This window comes from Babylonia areolata, chromosome 9 (assembly GCF_041734735.1).
Source record: "Babylonia areolata isolate BAREFJ2019XMU chromosome 9, ASM4173473v1, whole genome shotgun sequence".
NCBI classification, from domain to species: Eukaryota; Metazoa; Mollusca; class Gastropoda; order Neogastropoda; family Buccinidae; genus Babylonia; species Babylonia areolata.
Window position 1 is genome coordinate 49,882,976 of NC_134884.1, and position 22,404 is coordinate 49,905,379.

Consider the following 22,404-nt stretch of genomic DNA (forward strand, 5'->3'; position numbering starts at 1 on the left):
TGTACACACTGACCAGGTGACAGTCACAGTACACACTGACCAGGTGACAGCCACAGTACACACTGACCAGGTGACAACCACAGTCACAGTACACACTGACCAGGTGACAGCCACAGTACACACTGACCAGGTGACAGCCACAGTCACAGTACACACTGACCAGGTGACAGCCACAGTACACACTGACCGTGACAGCCACAGTACACACTGACCAGGTGACAGCCACAGTCACTTAACACACTGACCAGGTGACAGTCAATCAAAGTACACACTGACCAGGTGACAGCCACAGTCACTGTACACACTGACCAGGTGACAGCCACAGTCACTGTACACACTGACCAGGTGACAACCAGTCACAGTACACACTGACGAGGTGACAGTCACAGTCACTGTACACACTGTGACCAGGTGACAACCAGTCACCATACACACCAACTTATCCATGTGACTGTCAACCTCCACCCCACCAAAATCTTCCCCTTCATCAACACTCCTGAAATAAGAGCTGAAAAGATCTACTGAAAAAAAAAAATACTGAAAAATGCATCAATACTTGCCTAACCCCCCACCCTCCCCACACCGCCCCCCTCACACACGTCCCTCCAAAGTCTGCATCAACATTGTGTCTGTGCTGAGGACACAGATGGACAAAGCTGCGTCACTCTTCCGGCACACTTCCTTCAGCAGCAGTTACTTCCCTGGCTGCCCCCACCCCCACCGGAAGGCATGTTCTGGTTGGCGGGCGAGTGTTGTGGTCCAATCTTGATCCCGTTGGCCTGAAAAGGAACAACAATCCTAATGACAAGGGTTATTTCTGGTTACTGTCACCTGAAAGGGGACAACAATCCTAATGATAGGGGTTATTTCTGGTTACTGTCACCTGAAAGGGGACAGACAACAATCCTAATGACAGGGGTTATTTCTGGTTACTGTCACCTGAAAGGGGACAACAATCCTAATGACAGGGGTTATTTCTGGTTACTGTCACCTGAAAGGGGACAGACAACAATCCTAATGACAGGGGTTATTTCTGGTTACTGTCACCTGAAAGGGGACAACAATCCTAATGACAGGGGTTATTTCTGGTTACTGTCACCTGAAAGGGGACAACAATCCTAATGACAGGGGTTATTTCTGGTTACTGTCACCTGAAAGGGGACAGACAACAAACCTAATGACAGGGGTTATTTCTGGTTACTGTCACCTGAAAGGGGACAGACAACAAACCTAATGACAGGGGTTATTTCTGGTTACTGTCACCTGAAAGGGGACAGACAACAATCCTAATGACAGGGGTTATTTCTGGTTACTGTCACCTGAAAGGGGACAGACAACAATCCTAATGACAGGGGATATTTCTGGTTACTGTCACCTGAAAGGGGACAGACAACAAACCTAACGACAGGGGTTATTTCTGGTTACTGTCACCTAAAAGGGGACAACAAACCTAACGACAAGGGTTATTTCTGGTTACTGTCACCTGAAAGGGGACAACAATCCTAATGACAGGGGTTATTTCTGGTTACTGTCACCTGAAAGGGGACAACAAACCTAATGACAAGGGTTATTTCTGGTTACTGTCACCTGAAAGGGGACAACAAACCTAATGACAGGGGTTATTTCTGGTTACTGTCACCTGAAAGGGGACAACAAACCTAATGACAGGGGTTATTTCTGGTTACTGTCACCTGAAAGGGGACAACAAACCTAACGACAAGGGTTATTTCTGGTTACTGTCACCTGAAAGGGGACAACAATCCTAATGACAGGGGTTATTTCTGGTTACTGTCACCTGAAAGGGGACAACAATCCTAATGACAGGGGTTATTTCTGGTTACTGTCACCTGAAAGGGGACAACAATCCTAATGACAGGGGTTATTTCTGGTTACTGTCACCTGAAAGGGGACAACAAACCTAATGACAGGGGTTATTTCTGGTTACTGTCACCTGAAAGGGGACAACAAACCTAATGACAGGGGTTATTTCTGGTTACTGTCACCTGAAAGGGGACAACAAACCTAACGACAAGGGTTATTTCTGGTTACTGTCACCTGAAAGGGGACAACAATCCTAATGACAAGGGTTATTTCTGGTTACTGTCACCTGAAAGGGGACAACAATCCTAATGACAGGGGTTATTTCTGGTTACTGTCACCTGAAAGGGGGCAACAAACCAAATGACGGGTTATTTCTGGTTACTTTGAATTACTGTAAAACTTTGTTCTGGTGATTTTGAGGTTGAGTTAAATCAATATCATACAGAAAACATAAAGACGTAAAAGAAAATGTTTGACATTTCCAAACTGCATACTATGAAAGGGGAAAAAACAATGTCCCACAGACAATTTACTATCTTTATTCATTACACACATGTCGGGATGAATGTGCGTGTGCACATCTCGCAGTTCAGCATGCACACACTCACATACACACTTTTTTCTTCCCGTCTTACCTCATTGTTAATGTCAAACACTCCGTCCTGAATCTTCTGGTAAATCTCCTTGGCTGTGTTGATAAACGCCTCTTCTACATTGGCCGCTGTTTTAGCAGAGGTCTCCATGAATATCAAGCCGTGTTCCCGGGCAAAAGCTTCTCCCTCTTCCTTCTTCACTTCTCTTCTCGCCTCCAGGTCACTGCATCAAGGAGTTTTCTATCAGGTTCACTGGCAACATGGCCTGTTTCAGTATTTGTTTCTTACACCAACTTGGTTACCCACCACAAGATTATTTTTAAACAAAGAAATTATCTTCTTTTTGTCTACTTACTAATATCTACCAAAAAACCAAACAACTTCTCTATCAAGAAAATCACCCTTAAAAGAAAGTACATCCTCGAAAAAGGTTAAAGGTCTCATAGCATTTTACAGCCATCCTGGCAGTGACTTCCTGTCCAATGTGTCCAGGGCTTGGCACAGAAAGGTGGCCCACTCCTTGCCTTCAGCCGTTCTCACCTTCCCCCACCAGTCAGCTACCCATCCACAGCAGGAACCTGTCCACCTTTCTCCACCAGTCAGCTACCCATCCACAGCAGGGCCCAGTCCACCTTCCTCCACCAGTCAGCTACCCATCCACAGCAGGGCCCAGTCCACCTTTCTCCACCAGTCAGCTACCCATCCACAGCAAGGCCCAGTCCACCTTTCCCCACCAGTCAGCTACCCATCCACAGCAGGGCCCAGTCCACCTTCTCCACCAGTCAGCTACCCATCCACAGCAGGGCCCAGTCCACCTTTCTCCACCAGTCAGCTACCCATCCACAGCAGGGCCCAGTCCACCTTTCTCCACCAGTCAGCTACCCATCCACAGCAGGGCCCAGTCCACCTTTCTCCACCAGTCAGCTACCCATCCACAGCAGGGCCCAGTCCACCTTCCCCCAACAGTCAGCTACCCATCCACAGCAGGGACCTGTCCACCTTCCCCCAACAGTCAGCTACCCATCCACAGCAGGGACCTGTCCACCTTCCCCCAACAGTCAGCTACCCATCCACAGCAGGGACCTGTCCACCTTCCCCCAACAGTCAGCTTCCCATCCACAGCAGGGCCCAGTCCACCTTTCTCCACCAGTCAGCTACCCATCCACAGCAGGGCCCAGTCCACCTTCCCCCAACAGTCAGCTACCCATCCACAGCAGGGCCCAGTCCACCTTCCCCCAACAGTCAGCTACCCATCCACAGCAGGGACCTGTCCACCTTCCCCCAACAGTCAGCTACCCATCCACAGCAGGGCCCAGTCCACCTTTCTCCACCAGTCAGCTACCCATCCACAGCAGGGCCCAGTCCACCTTCCCCCAACAGTCAGCTACCCATCCACAGCAGGGACCTGTCCACCTTCCCCCACCAGTCAGCTACCCATCCACAGCAGGGCCCAGTCCACCTTTCTCCACCAGTCAGCTACCCATCCACAGCAAGGCCCAGTCCACCTTCCTCCACCAGTCAGCTACCCATCCACAGCAGGGCCCAGTCCACCTTTCTCCACCAGTCAGCTACCCATCCACAGCAAGGCCCAGTCCACCTTCCTCCACCAGTCAGCTACCCATCCACAGCAGGGCCCAGTCCACCTTTCTCCACCAGTCAGCTACCCATCCACAGCAGGGCCCAGTCCACCTTTCTCCACCAGTCAGCTACCCATCCACAGCAGGGCCCAGTCCACCTTCCCCCAACAGTCAGCTACCCATCCACAGCAGGGACCTGTCCACCTTCCCCCAAGTCAGCTACCCATCCACAGCAGGGACCTGTCCACCTTCCCCCACCAGTCAGCTACCCATTCACAGGTGGGTGGAGTGAGGAAATTCAAAGTGCCTTTCCCAAGGACACAGCAGCATGCTGGAGAGGGGCCTGGAACCCCAATCACTAGTGAACACAGCATCACAAGTCCAATGCCTGACCAATCCTGTCATGGTGTCCCATGACACAATTGCCTAGACATACATCTCAGAGATGAATATCACCAAGTTTTGTTTTTCAAGCTCACTAGCTGAATATCACCCAGTTCTGTTTTTCAAGTGCAGAGCCGAATATCATCCAGTTTTGTTTTTCAAGCCTCTATTTTACAAATCTAGACATGCAATCCAATCCTCCAGCGCCTACTCTGGAGTGCTTACCATTTGTTTCTGATGAGCATGACTCAGTGCCTACAGTACATTCTTTTTGTTTCCAATGAGCAAGATGACTCAGTGCCTACAGTACCTACCATTTGTTTCTGATGAGCATGACTCAGTGCCTACAGTCCCTACCATTTGTTTCTGATGAGCATGACTCAGTGCCTACAGTACCTACCATTGGTTTCTGATGAGCATGATGATGATGACTCAGTGACTTTTTGTTTCCAATGAGCAAGATGACTCAGTGCCTACAGTACCTACCATTTGTTTCTGATGAGCATGACTCAGTGCCTACAGTACCTACCATTTGTTTCTGATGAGCATGACTCAGTGCCCACAGTACCTACCATTTGTTTCTGATGAGCATGACGATGATAACTCAGTGACTTTTTGTTTCTGATGAGCATGATAACTCAGTGCCCACAGTACCTACCATTTGTTTCTGATGAGCATAATAACTCAGCGTGTACAGCCCTTACTGTCTGTTTCTGATGAGCATAATAACTCTGTACAGCCCTTACTGTCTGTTTCTGATGAGCATAATAACTCTGTACAGCCCTTACTGTCTGTTTCTGATGAGCATAATAACTCAGTGTGTACTGCCCTTACTGTCTGTTTCTGATGAGCATAATAACTCTGTACAGCCCTTACTGTCTGTTTCTGATGAGCATAATAACTCTGTACAGCCCTTACCGTCTGTTTCTGATGAGTATAATAACTCTGTACAGCCCTTACCGTCTGTTTCTGATGAGCATAATAACTCTGTACAGCCCTTACTGTCTGTTTCTGATGACCATAATAACTCTGTACAGCCCTTACCGTCTGTTTCTGATGAGCATAATAACTCTGTATAGCACTTGCTGTCTGTTTCTGATGAGCATAACAACTCAGTGCGTACAGCCCTTACTGTCTGTTTCTGATGAGCATAACAACTCAGTATGTACAGACCTTACTGTCTGTTTCTGATGAGCATAATAACTCAGTACGTACAGCCCTTACTGTCTGTTTCTGATGAGCATAATAACTCAGTGTGTACAGCCCTTACTGTCTGTTTCTGATGAGCATAATAACTCAGTGTGTACTGCCCTTACTGTCTGTTTCTGATGAGCATAACAACTCAGTGCGTACAGCCCTTACTGTCTGTTTCTGATGAGCATAACAACTCAGTGTGTACAGACCTTACTGTCTGTTTCTGATGAGCATAATAACTCAGTGCGTACAGCCCTTACTGTCTGTTTCTGATGAGCATAATAACTCAGTGTGTACAGCCCTTACTGTCTGTTTCTGATGAGCATAATAACTCAGTGTGTACTGCCCTTACTGTCTGTTTCTGATGAGCATGATAACTCAGTGCGTACAGCCCTTACGGTCTGTTTCTGATGAGCATGATAACTCAGTGTGTACAGCCCTTACCGTCTGTTTCTGATGAGCATAATAACTCAGCGTCTACAGTACCTACCATTTGTTTCTGATGAGCATGATAACTCAGTGTGTACAGCCCTTACCGTCTGTTTCTGATGAGCATAATAACTCAGCGCCTACAGTACCTACCATTTGTTTCTGATGAGCATGATGACTCAGTGCCTACAGTCCAATCAGCATGATGACTCAGTGCCTACAGTCCTTACCTTTTGTTTCCAATCAGCATGATGACCATGTTGGAGTTGGAGTGCTGACGAGCGTCCTCCAGCCAGGTGGTCAGGTGGTTGAAGGTGTCTCGCCGTGTGATGTCATACACCAGCAGCGCCCCGGCTGCTCCCCGGTAGTAGGACCTGGTGATGGACCGGAATGACTCCTGCCCCGCCTGTGACCACACACCACATCACATCATTCATTTGCCCCACCTGCCACCACATATCACATCACATCGTTCATTTGCCCCACCTGCCAGCACAAACCACATCACATCACATCGTTCATTTGCCCCACCTGCCACCACAAACCACATCACATCACATCGTTCATTTACCCCACTTGCCACCACAAACCACATCATGTCACATCGTTCATTTGCCCCACCTGCCACCACACATCACATCATTCATTTGCCCCACTTGCCACCACAAACCACATCATGTCACATCGTTCATTTGCCCCACCTGCCACCACACATCACATCGTTCATTTGCCCCACCTGCCACCACAAACCACATCACATCACATCATTCATTTGCCCCACCTGCCACCACACAACACATACCTTCAGTCCACAGGTAGCACACCATACCTACAGTCCACAGGTAGCACACCATGTCCATAGGTAGCACACCATACCTACAGTCCACAGGTAGCAGACCATACCTACAGTCCACAGGTAGCACACTATACCTACAGTCCACAGGTAGCACATCATACCTACAGGCCATAGGTAGCACACCATACCTACAGTCCATAGGTAGCACACCATACCTACAGTCCACAGGTAGCACACCATACCTACAGTCCACAGGTAGCACACCATACCTACAGTCCATAGGTAGCACACCATACCTACAGTCCACAGGTAGCACAACATGTCTACAGTCCACAGGTAGCACACCATACCTACAGTCCATAGGTAGCACACAAAACCTACAGTCCACAGGTAGCACACCATACCTACAGTCCACAGGTAGCACACCATGCCTACAGGCCATAGGTAGCAGACCATACCTACAGTCCATAGGTAGCACACCATACCTACAGTCCACAGGTAGCAGACCATACCTACAGTCCACAGGTAGCACACTATACCTACAGTCCACAGGTAGCACATCATACCTACAGGCCATAGGTAGCACACCATACCTACAGTCCACAGGTAGCACACCATACCTACAGGCCACAGGTAGCACACCATACCTACAGTCCACAGGTAGCACACCATACCTACAGTCCATAGGTAGCACACCATACCTACAGTCCACAGGTAGCACAACATGTCTACAGTCCACAGGTAGCACACCATACCTACAGTCCATAGGTAGCACACAAAACCTACAGTCCACAGGTAGCACACCATACCTACAGTCCATAGGTAGCACACCATACCTACAGTCCACAGGTAGCACACCATACCTACAGGCCATAGGTAGCACACCATACCTACAGTCCACGGGTAGCACACCATACCTACAGTCCACAGGTAGCACACCATACCTACAGTCCATAGGTAGCACACTATACCTACATTCCAGAGGTAGCACACCATACCTACAGTCCACAGGTAGCACACCATACCTACAGTCCACAGGTAGCACACCATACCTACAGTCCACGGGTAGCACACCATACCTACAGGCCATAGGTAGCACACCATACCTACAGTCCACGGGTAGCACACCATACCTACAGTCCACAGGTAGCACACCATACCTACAGGCCACAGGTAGCACACCATACCTACAGTCCACGGGTAGCACACCATACCTACAGGCCATAGGTAGCACACCATACCTACAGTCCACAGGTAGCACACCATACCTACAGTCCATAGGTAGCACACCATACCTACAGTCCACAGGTAGCACACCATACCTACAGTCCACAGGTAGCACACCATACCTACAGGCCATAGGTAGCACACCATACAGTCCACAGGTAGCACACCATACCTACAGTCCACAGGTAGCACACCATACCTACAGGCCATAGGTAGCACACCATACCTACATTCCAGAGGTAGCACACCATACCTACAGTCCACAGGTAGCACACCATACCTACAGTCCACAGGTAGCACACCATACCTACAGTCCACAGGTAGCACACCATACCTACTGTCCATAGGTAGCACACCATACCTACAGTCCACAGGTAGCACACCATACCTACAGTCCACAGGTAGCACATCATACCTACAGTCCACAGGTAGCACACCATACCTACAGTCCACAGGTAGCACACCATACCTACAGTCCACAGGTAGCACACTATACCTACATTCCAGAGGTAGCACACCATACCTACAGTCCACAGGTAGCACACCATACCTACAGTCCACAGGTAGCACACCATACCTACAGTCCACAGGTAGCACACCATACCTACAGTCCACAGGTAGCACACCATACCTACAGTCCACAGGTAGCACACCATACCTACAGTCCACAGGTAGCACACTATACCTACATTCCAGAGGTAGCACACCATACCTACAGTCCACAGGTAGCACACCATACCTACAGTCCACAGGTAGCACACCATACCTACAGGCCATAGGTAGCACACCATACCTACAGTCCACAGGTAGCACACCATACCTACAGGCCATAGGTAGCACACCATACCTACAGTCCACAGGTAACACACCATACCTACAGTCCACAGGTAGCACACCATACCTACAGGCCATAGGTAGCACACCATACCTACAGTCCACAGGTAGCACACCATACCTACAGGCCATAGGTAGCACACCATACAGTCCACAGGTAGCACACCATACCTACAGTCCACAGGTAGCACACCATACCTACAGTCCACAGGTAGCACACCATACCTACAGTCCATAGGTAGCACACCATACCTACAGTCCATAGGTAGCACACCATACAGTCCACAGGTAGCACACTATACCTACAGTCCATAGGTAGCACACCATACCTACAGTCCATAGGTAGCACACCATACCTACAGTCCATAGGTAGCACACCATACAGTCCACAGGTAGCACACCATACCTACAGTCCACAGGTAGCACACCATACCTACAGTCCATAGGTAGCACACCATACCTACAGTCCATAGGTAGCACACCATACCTACAGTCCACAGGTAGCACACCATACCTACAGTCCACAGGTAGCACACCATACCTACAGTCCACAGGTAGCACACCATACCTACAGGCCATAGGTAGCACACCATAACAGTCCACAGGTAGCACACCATGTCTACAGTCCACAGGTAGCACACCATACCTACAGTCCACAGGTAGCACACCATACCTACAGTCCACAGGTAGCACACCATACCTACAGTCCACAGGTAGCACACCATACCTACAGTCCACAGGTAGCACACCATACCTACAGTGTACATGTAGCACACCATACCTACAGTGTACATGTAGCACACCATACCTACAGTCCACAAACAGCAGCACAACGTTCACACACCACTCCACCACTTGTTCATTTCAGTTCAGAACAGATCAATGTAGCAGTCATAGCTCAGCAGGTATGGTGACAGGTGTCACAATGTTCCTCAACAACTGTGTTGTTTCCATGGCTGTGCTTCGGGTATGACTGGGGATGTCTATCACTTTGTAATCCAATGTCTGTCTATTTCAACATTTTTCCAACAGGTTCATGCCTCAACAGTAACATCAAGCTGATACCTGTTTACTATGTTTGTACATTATTCAAACCTGAGAGGGGAATAGGACTGAAAGCAGGAAAAATCTTGTCATCATTGGATAAAGAGCATACGATGTTATCTTGTCATCATTGGATAAAGAGCATACGATGTTATCTTGTCATCACTGGATAAAGAGCATACGATGTTATCTTGTCATCACTGGGATAAAGAGCATACGATGTTATCTTGTCATCATTGGGATAAAGAGCATACGATGTTATCTTGTTATCTTGTCATCATTGGGATAAAGAGCATACGATGTTATCTTGTTATCTTGTCATCATTGGATAAAGAGCATACGATGTTATCTTGTCATCACTGGGATAAAGAGCATACGATGTTATCTTGTCATCACTGGGATAAAGAGCATACGATGTTATCTTGTCATCATTGGGATAAAGAGCACACGATGTTATCTTGTCATCATTGGGATAAAGAGCATACGATGTTATCTTGTCATCATTGGATAAAGAGCATACGATGTTATCTTGTCATCGCTGGGATAAAGAGCATACGATGTTATCTTGTCATCACTGGGATAAAGATAATACGATGTTATCTTGTCATCACTGGGATAAAGAGCATACGATGTTATCTTGTCATCACTGGGATAAAGAGCATACGATGTTATCTTGTCATCACTGGGATAAAGAGCATACGATGTTATCTTGTCATCAATGGATAAAGAGCATACGATGTTATCTTGTCATCAATGGATAAAGAACATACGATGTTATCTTGTCATCAATTTGATAAAGAGCATACGATGTTATCTTGTCATCACTGGATAAAGAGCATACGATGTTATCTTGTCATCATTGGGATAAAGAGCATACAATGTTATCTTGTCATCACTGGATAAAGAGCATACGATGTTATCTTGTCATCATTGGGATACAGAGCATACGATGTTATCTTGTCATCATTGGAATAAAGAACATACGATGCTATCTTGTCATCATTGGAATAAAGAACATACAATGTTATCTTGTCATCACTGGGATAAAGAGCATACGATGTTATCTTGTCATCATTGGGATAAAGAGCATACGATGTTATCTTGTCATCATTAGGATAAAGAGCATACGATGTTATCTTGTCATCAATGGATAAAGAACATACGATGTTATCTTGTCATCACTGGGATAAAGAGCATACAATGTTATCTTGTCATCACTGGATAAAGAGCATACGATGTTATCTTGTCATCATTGGATAAAGAGCATACGATGTTATCTTGTCATCATTGGATAAAGAGCATACGATGTTATCTTGTCATCACTGGATAAAGAGCATACGATGTTATCTTGTCATCATTGGATAAAGAGCATACGATGTTATCTTGTCATCATTGGATAAAGAGCATACGATGTTATCTTGTTATCTTGTCATCATTGGGATAAAGAGCATACGATGTTATCTTGTTATCTTGTCATCATTGGATAAAGAGCACACGATGTTATCTTGTCATCATTGGATAAAGAGCACACGATGTTATCTTGTCATCATTGGATAAAGAGCACACGATGTTATCTTGTCATCATTGGATAAAGAGCATACGATGTTATCTTGTCATCATTGGATAAAGAGCACACGATGTTATCTTGTCATCATTGGATAAAGAGCACACGATGTTATCTTGTCATCATTGGATAAAGAGCATACGATGTTATCTTGTCATCACTGGGATAAAGAGCATACGATGTTATCTTGTCATCATTGGATAAAGAGCACACGATGTTATCTTGTCATCAATGGATAAAGAACATACGATGTTATCTTGTCATCATTGGATAAAGAGCATACAATGTTATCTTGTCATCATTGGGATAAAGAGCATACGATGTTATCTTGTCATCATTGGATAAAGAGCATACGATGTTATCTTGTCATCATTGGGATAAAGAACATACGATGTTATCTTGTCATCATTGGGATAAAGAACATACGATGTTATCTTGTTATCTTGTCATCATTGGGATAAAGAGCATAACCAAAACAAACACAAAACAAAAACTGCAAACAAACAAATCATACCCGATCAACATAATTTCACACACACTACCACACCTGTACAATTCATTCCTAAAAACTTACCTTGTTTCCTTCAGCAGGTACATCATGTATGAGTGTATCATGTGTGTATGTTCTGTTTCCTTTGAAGAATTCAGGCTGTGGGTTCAAAACCACTGTAAAATGATTAACTATAAGTATAAAATAAAAATTAAAAACAAGAAAAAAGGAAAGACAGAAACGTTGCATTGACAGCTGACTCACGGTGTCCCAAATCTGCAGTTTGATTTGCTTTCCATCAATGGTGATCATACGAGCACCAAACTCCACACCTGCACACACAATGAATAAGAAAAACTAAACTGCAAATAAGACACTTCAATTTCAGTGCTGTCATTCTTTTAAAAATTCAAAAAAGTTAAAATAAAACACTTACTGGAGTTTAAGCAACATGCATTTTTGTCCGGACAATATTCAGAAAGCTAAAGCCTTTAACTTCATCCATTATCAACGTCCAGCCACTCATCTGCATACACCTACTTCATTGCAAATGGTGATTTCCTTTGTGAGTGTTCGAAGCAATACCTCAACAAGTTTTCGCTTGATTTTGATGGGGTTTTTTGTTTTTTTGTTTTAGAAGTGAAAAGCTATTGAGTGTGTCAACATGGCTGTCAGGGCATATGGTACTGAAGAGGTGGCTAGAATTTTGTTTGATTTTCCGCACAACACTGACAATAGAAACTTTCAAAATGTGACAGAAAACGAAAGTAATGTTGTTGATCAAACTGAAGTGATTCTGGTTATCCTGGAGACAGCATGCTACAAGGTGTATCAACAGGAAGGGGGTGGGGTCATGATAGAACTGGCTACAGAAAAAACCCACTATGCTTGAAACCACCATTTTGGGGTTTTCATTTACTATGAAACCCTCCAGATGAAAGTGTCAAGCAGAAATACTGTTTACAAACACAATGAACTTTTGTGTGGTAATTTTGTGTGACAGTGTTTATGGGTATTTCACTATTTGGGTGGCAAGTTGTGGGGGTGGGTGTATGTGAGTGTTTATGTATAGCGTTTATGTTTGAAACAATATGATAGTGGATAAAATAACAGAACTGCACTTAGTTGTTGAGTCTAATGTATCTGTTAATATTCTAATACCATTTCAAAACATAAAATAAACAACTCTGAATTTTCTCTCTTTTTTTTTTCAAAATATTTAGTGGGTTTTTTTCTCTCTAAAAATCTGAGTATCTTCCCCTGATTGGGAGTTATCTCATCATGTCAACACTGAACTTGGACAATCATATTCTCCATTCATTTTCCCTCAAGAAAACTTATACTTTTACATACTGTTGATTTTAATTTTAATTTTTGTGATTTTTGTTGTTGTTGTTTTATGTAGAGGTTGGTGATTATTTTGTAAAAATCACAAACAGTTCCGTAAATGAAAGGGCAAATGGCATTTAAAGACCAATTATGTGTGCATGTGTGTGTATCATTCTATGTGTGTATCATTTGTGTGTAACACGTGTGTGTGTCATGAATGTGCATATCATGTGTGCATATATCATGTGTGAGTGTATGACTGTATCATTTGTGAGTATATCATGTGCGTATGTACTAACTTGAATGAACCTTAGTTTAACAGCATCAACAGTGACCTGGGACATACCAACTTTGAAAAACTTCCCAACATGGACCCAAATCAACCAATCAACTGAAGCAAACTGCAACCTCTCTCTCTCTCTCTTTTCCCCGCCTCCTTTCTCCTCACTGATCGGCAGCTGTATGCACTGTACCATTCAGACAATAAACATACTGTACACAGCTGTATGCACTGTACCATTCAGACAATAAACATACTGTACACAGCTGTATGCACTGTACCATTCAGACAATAAACATACTGTACACAGCTGTATGCACTGTACCATTCAGACAATAAACATACTGTACACAGCTGTATGCACTGTACCATTCAGACAATAAACATACTGTACACAGCTGTATGCACTGTACCATTCAGACAATAAACATACTGTACACAGCTGTATGCACTGTACCATTCAGACAATAAACATACTGTACACAGCTGTATGCACTGTACCATTCAGACAATAAACATACTGTACACAGCTGTATGCACTGTACCATTCAGACAATAAACATACTGTACACAGCTGTATGCACTGTACCATTCAGACAATAAACATACTGTACACAGCTGTATGCACTGTACCATTCAGACAATAAACATACTGTACACAGCTGTGTGCACTGTACCATTCAGACAATAAACATACTGTACACAGCTGTATGCACTGTACCATTCAGACAATAAATATACTGTACACAGCTGTATGCACTGTACCATTCAGACAATAAACATACTGTACACAGCTGTATGCACTGTACCATTCAGACAATAAACATACTGTACACAGCTGTATGCACTGTACCATTCAGACAATAAACATACTGTACACAGCTGTATGCACTGTACCATTCAGACAATAAACATACTGTACACAGCTGTATGCACTGTACCATTCAGACAATAAACATACTGTACACAGCTGTATGCACTGTACCATTCAGACAATAAACATACTGTACACAGCTGTATGCACTGTACCATTCAGACAATAAACATACTGTACACAGCTGTGTGCACTGTACCATTCAGACAATAAACATACTGTACACAGCTGTATGCACTGTACCATTCAGACAATAAATATACTGTACACAGCTGTATGCACTGTACCATTCAGACAATAAACATACTGTACACAGCTGTGTGCACTGTACCATTCAGACAATAAACATACTGTACACAGCTGTGTGCACTGTACCATTTAGACAATAAACATACTGTACACAGCTGTATGCACTGTACCATTCAGACAATAAATATACTGTACACAGCTGTATGCACTGTACCATTCAGACAATAAACAACATACTGTACACAGCTGTATGCACTGTACCATTCAGACAATAAACATACTGTACACAGCTGTATGCACTGTACCATTCAGACAATAAACATACTGTACACAGCTGTATGCACTGTACCATTCAGACAATAAACATACTGTACACAGCTGTATGCACTGTACCATTCAGACAATAAACAACATACTGTACACAGCTGTATGCACTGTACCATTCAGACAATAAACATACTGTACACAGCTGTATGCACTGTACCATTCAGACAATAAACATACTGTACACAGCTGTATGCACTGTACCATTCAGACAATAAACATACTGTACACAGCTGTATGCACTGTACCATTCAGACAATAAACATACTGTACACAGCTGTATGCACTGTACCATTCAGACAATAAACATACTGTACACAGCTGTATGCACTGTACCATTCAGACAATAAACATACTGTACACAGCTGTATGCACTGTACCATTCAGACAATAAACATACTGTACACAGCTGTATGCACTGTACCATTCAGACAATAAAACATACTGTACACAGCTGTATGCACTGTACCATTCAGACAATAAACATACTGTACACAGCTGTGTGCACTGTACCATTCAGACAATAAACATACTGTACACAGCTGTATGCACTGTACCATTCAGACAATAAACATACTGTACACAGCTGTGTGCACTGTACCATTCAGACAATAAACAACATACTGCACACAGCTGTGTGCACTGTACCATTCAGACAATAAACAACATACTGTACACAGCTGTGTGCACTGTACCATTCAGACAAACAACATACTGTACACAGCTGTGTGCACTGTACCATACAGACAATAAACAACATACTGTACACAGCTGTATGCACTGTACCATTCAGACAAACAACATACTGTACACAGCTGTGTGCACTGTACCATTTAGACAATAAACATACTGTACACAGCTGTATGCACTGTACCATTCAGACAATAAACATACTGTACACAGCTGTATGCACTGTACCATTCAGACAATAAACATACTGTACACAGCTGTATGCACTGTACCATTCAGACAAACAACATACTGTACACAGCTGTGTGCACTGTACCATACAGACAATAAACATACTGTACACAGCTGTGTGCACTGTACCATTCAGACAATAAACAACATACTGTACACTGTACACAGCTGTGTGCACTGTACCATTCAGACAATAAACATACTGTACACAGCTGTATGCACTGTACCATTCAGACAATAAACATACTGTACACAGCTGTATGCACTGTACCATTCAGACAATAAACAACATACTGTACACAGCTGTGTGCACTGTACCATTCAGACAATAAACATACTGTACACAGCTGTGTGCACTGTACCATTCAGACAATAAACAACATACTGTACACAGCTGTATGCACTGTACCATTCAGACAATAAACAACATACTGTACACACCTGTATGCACTGTACCATTCAGACAATAAACAACATACTGTACACAGCTGTGTGTACTGTACCATTCAGACAATAAACAACATTAAAGGAATTTTCTCCCACAGAATCAAATTTGAATTCAACATATATTTTCCATGTCCCACCAGTGCAGGCTGCAGCTAGGGTCGGATTCCTGTCCTGTGCAAACTACCAGTCCAGCAGCGCAGACACACAGGAAAATAGCTGGGCCAGCAAACTACATCACACAGCATGTTGCTCCCACAGCCCCACATCCAATTCAACCACACAGCAAGGTCAGTGTTCACACACTGCACCCCACACTAGTTTCCATCAACAATAGGGGTCAGGCCCCAAGGTCAAGGACTCACCTATTGTCAGGTCATGCACTGGCTGGAACCGCTTGTCTGTGAACTGCAGCAGGAGACATGACTTGCCCACACCTGTACACATAGCAAACACCTGTACACATAGACACCTGTACACATAGCAAACACCTGTACACACAGCAAACAGGAGACATGACTTGCCCACACCTGTACACATAGCAAACACCTGTACACACAGCAAACAGGAGACATGACTTGCCCACACCTGTACACATAGCAAACACCTGTACACACAGCACAGCAAACAGGAGACATGACTTGCCCACACCTGTACACATAGCAAACACCTGTACACACAGCAAACAGGAGACATGACTTGCCCACACCTGTACACATAGCAAACACCTGTACACACAGCAAACAGGAGACATGACTTGCCCACACCTGTACACATAGCAAACACCTGTACACACAGCAAACAGGAGACATGACTTGCCCACACCTGTACACATAGCAAACACCTGTACATAGCAAACACCTGTACACACAGCAAACAGGAGACAGGACTTGCCCACACCTGTACACATAGCAAACACCTGTACACACAGCAAACAGGAGACAGGACTTGCCCACACCTGTACACATAGCAAACACCTGTACACACAGCAAACAGGAGACAGGCGGCGGCACAAGGCAGCCCTTTTAGTTTTGGCGCGAAGCGGAGGGGAGAGGGATGAACAGCAGTATATGGGGCAGCCCTCTGCCGCACCACTAACTTCGCGCTATTCTCAGCGGAGCGCATGTTACACGGGCAGTGTGTACAGCTGTGAACAGCTTCGCTGCTGCTGATAAACTGTCAGAAACAGGGTTATGTGCTTTTAAAAAATAATACTCTATGTCAGAATGCAACAAGAAGGGCGCTATGGGTGTGAATGGATGTGTGATTTTCTGACAAATTTAACGATACCAAACATGAGTAGGTTTAATTTCCTACAGGCAGTGTACAAGCGGTCCAAAACTTAGCGAGCACACGAACATTCTGTTCGAACTGAGGAACACACACGAAACGTAGTTCAATTTCAACTCCGTGTTGTGTGTGTACATCGTTTTACTTGGAGATAAAACTTATATCATGATATACATGCATGTCTCCACGATACAACTGGAAGGAAAATATAGCCGATACGTTACCTAGAGGTGGCAGACCGCCCCGGAATTAGTGTCAGTATTTAACGATCAGCTCCACTGAGAACTGCTGCCAGCCACTTAAGTTTCACACTTCTCTCAACATCACGGGAAGAGAGACGGACAGACAGACATATATGCAGGGACAGACATACTGAGAAACAGAGGAACGTGTACGGAGAGAGAAAGGGGAGAGGCACAGAGAGAGAGGGAGAGAGACAGACGCACAGAGAGAGAGAGAGAGAGAGAGAGAGAGAGAGAGAGAGAGAGACGCACACAGAGAGGGGGAGAGAGATTTTCGCCGACTAGATGTTTTGCGTGTCAGTATGTGTGCCTTTGCTTGCGACATGCATTTGGTCAGTCTAAAAGATACACCTTGACGATACCATGCTTTTAGTAAACGATCACAATGTAACGTACTGACATGCATTTGTAAGTTCTAAATAATAAAATCCATTCCTACCTGAACTTATAAATCCGTATGAACTCCTTGTTTGTAGTTGGTAATCCACTCAGTTGAAGTGTGACACTGACTAAACTCAAACATTTTTTTTTCTTGAACATCAATTATGCACATCAGTCGTGTGCATAATTTTTCTTCTTCTTCAGTAAGAGATTTATTGAGATCTTCATCCTGTGAGTCAACATACACCGTCTTACGTTTCAATTGTGCGATGGGTGATATAGCTGCGTCAGTGACAGGAGTTTTGGGTGTTATTGGAGATGTGTTTGTGCACAGCGTTCTTCTTTTTTTGACTGGTGTTGATGTGGACTGACAAAATGACGTTGACACACTGTCGTCGGTATCTAAGCAGAGGTCAGACGGATCAAAACTGTCATCCGTGCATTTTTTTACGGGTGCTGATCGTCTTTTTTTCGGACGACCAGGCTGACTTTTTGAGTGATGAAAAGAGCATGTTTTGCACTGATCCAAAGATAGATCTGGATCGAAAGTTGTCCAGATTTCTGACATTCTGTCAATGTCAAGTGCAACATTTTCATTTGCAGTTTTGAACTGAGAATTTCCATGAGTATGTTTCATTTTTATCATTTTTTTGTAGCACTTGATACAAATGCATGTGGGATGTTTGCCCTCTTCATCATTCGAAACATCTAGACCGAAAAAACGAAACAGTTCAAAAGAATACTTGGCACAAAGTCTTGCATTCAACCCCTTGTCTTTATCTCTTCTGAGAACCCGCTCACCACACACACGACACATATTATCCAAACATCTCAAGTGTTCACTGAAGGTGTGTTGCCCAGTCAGCAATGCTGCCACTACCGCACCAGATTCCATTTTTGTCGGCACTCACACACACACACTTAGGTCAAATAACTGGATGTAACACAAACACTCGGACAGTGTCTGGTAAATCACACAACACACTTAAAGTTCACATTCACTGGAATCATGTACACAAAAATGACAGCAAACAAAAACCAGTGTGCACGAATATGATTAAATGAAAATCACTTAAACAATACACCTTTCTCTGCTGGAAACATAGGCACAAAGAGCGCGGCGCGCGCTCCCCTTCCCTCCCCCCCTCCCATCCCAGTGGAATCTAGGTCAGCAGCTGAGCTCCTGACCGCTCACTGAACTCTGAAACTAAATAGCTCTGCTGGAAGTTAAGCGGCACAGCCGTGCAGGACTTGCCCACACCTGTACACATAGCAAACACCTGTACACACAGCAAACAGGAGACATGACTTGCCCACACCTGTGCACATAGCAAACACCTGTACATAGCAAACACCTGTACACACAGCAAACAGGAGACAGGACTTGCCCACACCTGTACACACAGAAAACAATTAGGGCACTGGTCATTCACACACACACATGACTAATTCAGAAACAGAGGTTAAACTAAAAGTATATATATAACAGAAAAATTTGCCACTGCGTGAACATAAAACTAAAAGGAAGACAAAAAAACAAAAATGAAAAAAGCTACTGGAATAAGGGGAATACTACTTAGAACAGAAGTGGTTTTTAAGATCAGACTGAAATGATTTCTGTGTAAGGTTTTGACAAAGCAAATCTCTTTTCCAAAGCGCAAGTTTACGGGCCAGAGACAGAGAAAAAGCAGTGGCCGACTGTTGACAATTTGACTCTGGAAACAGAGTGATCTGAAGCTGATTACACAGACTGATACAGTGAGATGGAGTGCAGAGGTCAGGTCAGCCATAGACAGAATGGGGCAGGTTTGGTTTTTTTAGTATGCAATGGGGAGGCTCAGACTCAGAGTGATGTGCTGAGATCTTGTCTTTCTGTGGGCAGGGTGAGGAGCAGAATTTTGTTGAAACTGAAGGAATAGATGAATGAAGCTGCAAGTACGAAAAAGGTAAGACTATGAGAGTTACAGTGGTTGCTGCGGAGATTAGAAAAGAGAGATAAACCACTCGCGGCAGGCCCCTTCTTACTGTCTATAACAGTGTTGAAGCCGTTTTGGGGCACACACGCAGTGCGGAAGGGTGGCGGTAAATCACCCTCTCCTTCCCCACCCGAAGGAAACTGGTCGGTTCTGACGGTTCAGCTGCAGTAAAGCGAAAGTTGTTACGCCTGGAATTTCGCACGTGTAGTAAGATTCGCTGTATACAATGAAAACCGATTCATTTTTGCTTTGGTTTTTAGCACGTTTGCATCTGCTTGAATGTAGATAATATAAAAAGAAAATAAAGCAGCTCCCCCCACCACCAACTCCCCCCCCCCGCCCCCCCCCAGCGCAATGTTGCACATGAGAGAGACAGTTATAAATTATTGAACTGCGTTTTCTTAACGCTACTTTTTCTTCACACTTTCTGGTTTACATCACCATTTCTTAAAAAAAAAAAAAAATATATATATATATCAAAACATAAAACACATATTCAGCTCTGTCTCTCTTCTAACATCTGTCTATACATACATACATGAATACATACATACATAATTTCATATAGATCTATCAGTATGTAAATCTAAATCTATCTATATGTACATAATCATTTATATAATTCATATATATACGAACGCTTCATGTTGCCCGAGCAGACCGTTGTATTGTGCTCTATCTCTCTCTCTAAGTCTCTGTCTCTGTCTCTCTCTCTCTCGGGAGTTTTACATGGCTGTTAAAAGCATCTACGATTCTGTACTTGTATGAGTTCGTGACAAAGGTATTTATTCAGACTTTTTTCAGTGTCCAAGAGGGGTTAAACAAGGCTGTATGCCAAGCACACAGCTGTTTTCCTTTTTCATCGGTGAATTGGCAGTGGAGTTATCAAAGAAGGGGAGACATGGAATACAAATGATACCTGGCGCAACAGATTTGCTCTTAATGGTATTTGCTGATGATGTTGTTCTCTTGTCTGACACACCCATAGGGTTACAAAATCAATTAAATGCCCTTAAGCAAGAAACAGACAGACTACAACAAACAGTGAATCTTGTTAAGACCAATATTATAGTTTTCCGCAATGGAGGTCATCTTTCGACTCGTGAAAAATGGTGCTGTGGTGATAGGGAAATAAAAGTAACCAATACATATAAATATTTTGGAATGTTATTCACAACAAAATTGAGTTTGACATCTGCGTGGGATGAAGCAAACAGAAAAGGGAAAAAAGGTGTAATCCAAATTATAAAATCACTCAGGAGACTGCGTTCGACTGACGCTTTCCTTTCGTTTGGGCGGGGCAAAGGCAGCTCATGAATAATGAATGCGTGCCGCGGCGCAGGCTGCCTGGCTTCAGCAATTTCTGCAAGTGGTTTATCTCTCTTTTCTAATCTCCGGTTGCTGTCACTGACAATAAGAAGCAACAGATGTTGCATCAGTGGACATGTACTTCACACCAAAATCATACAGATGCACTGTTCCCAGGCTAACAGGTTCCCTGCAAAATCATATAGTTCAGCGATCTGCTCAGCTACAGATGACAACTAAACTGGAGCATGCAGACAGCACCAACCCACTGCTGAATTAAATTCATAACTCCAGCCATCAACAACAGAACAGTCCAGCCTGCACTGGCTACAGGTGTCTTTTGGAATCTATTTGTATCAACAACCAAAGACAAAAAGCATGGACGCAACTTTTTCTTTCTTATGTGTGTGTGTGTGTGTGTGTGTGTGTGTGTGTGTGTGTGTGTGAGAGAGAGAGAGAGAGTTACATAATTGCTCAAATTTTGTAGAGCACAAAAATATGTAAACGTAGCAATGTTACATGTTTGTCGGCACACCTTATAAGACTTTCTGTGAACAGTGTGATGTGAACACTACATGTGATGTCACAGTCCCCGTACACTACATGTGATGTCACAGTCCCCTTACACTACATGTGATGTCACAGTCCCCTTACACTACATGTGATGTCACAGTCCCCGTACACTACATGTGATGTCACAGTCCCCATACACTACATGTGATGTCACAGTCCCCATACACTACATGTGATGTCACAGTCCCCATACACTACATGTGATGTCACAGTCCCCGTACACTACATGTGATGTCACAGTCCCCTTACACTACATGTGA

General features: G+C 44.0%; 1 protein-coding gene across 1 annotated transcript in view; it reads right to left on the bottom strand.

Annotated features, from left to right (window-relative positions):
• Positions 1-216: 216 nt before the first annotated feature.
• LOC143285566 (ras-related protein Rab-2) overlaps positions 217-22,404 on the bottom strand; it is a 25,149-nt gene continuing 2,961 nt past the window's right edge. The window contains exons 2-6 of the mRNA XM_076592958.1: positions 16,740-16,811; positions 12,218-12,285; positions 6,229-6,404; positions 2,457-2,637; positions 217-779 (exon numbers count right to left, since the gene is read on the bottom strand). Of these exons, the coding sequence (XP_076449073.1) occupies positions 684-779; positions 2,457-2,637; positions 6,229-6,404; positions 12,218-12,285; positions 16,740-16,811 (593 nt within the window). The 3' untranslated portion in view covers positions 217-683. The remainder of the gene's footprint in view (positions 780-2,456; positions 2,638-6,228; positions 6,405-12,217; positions 12,286-16,739; positions 16,812-22,404) is intronic.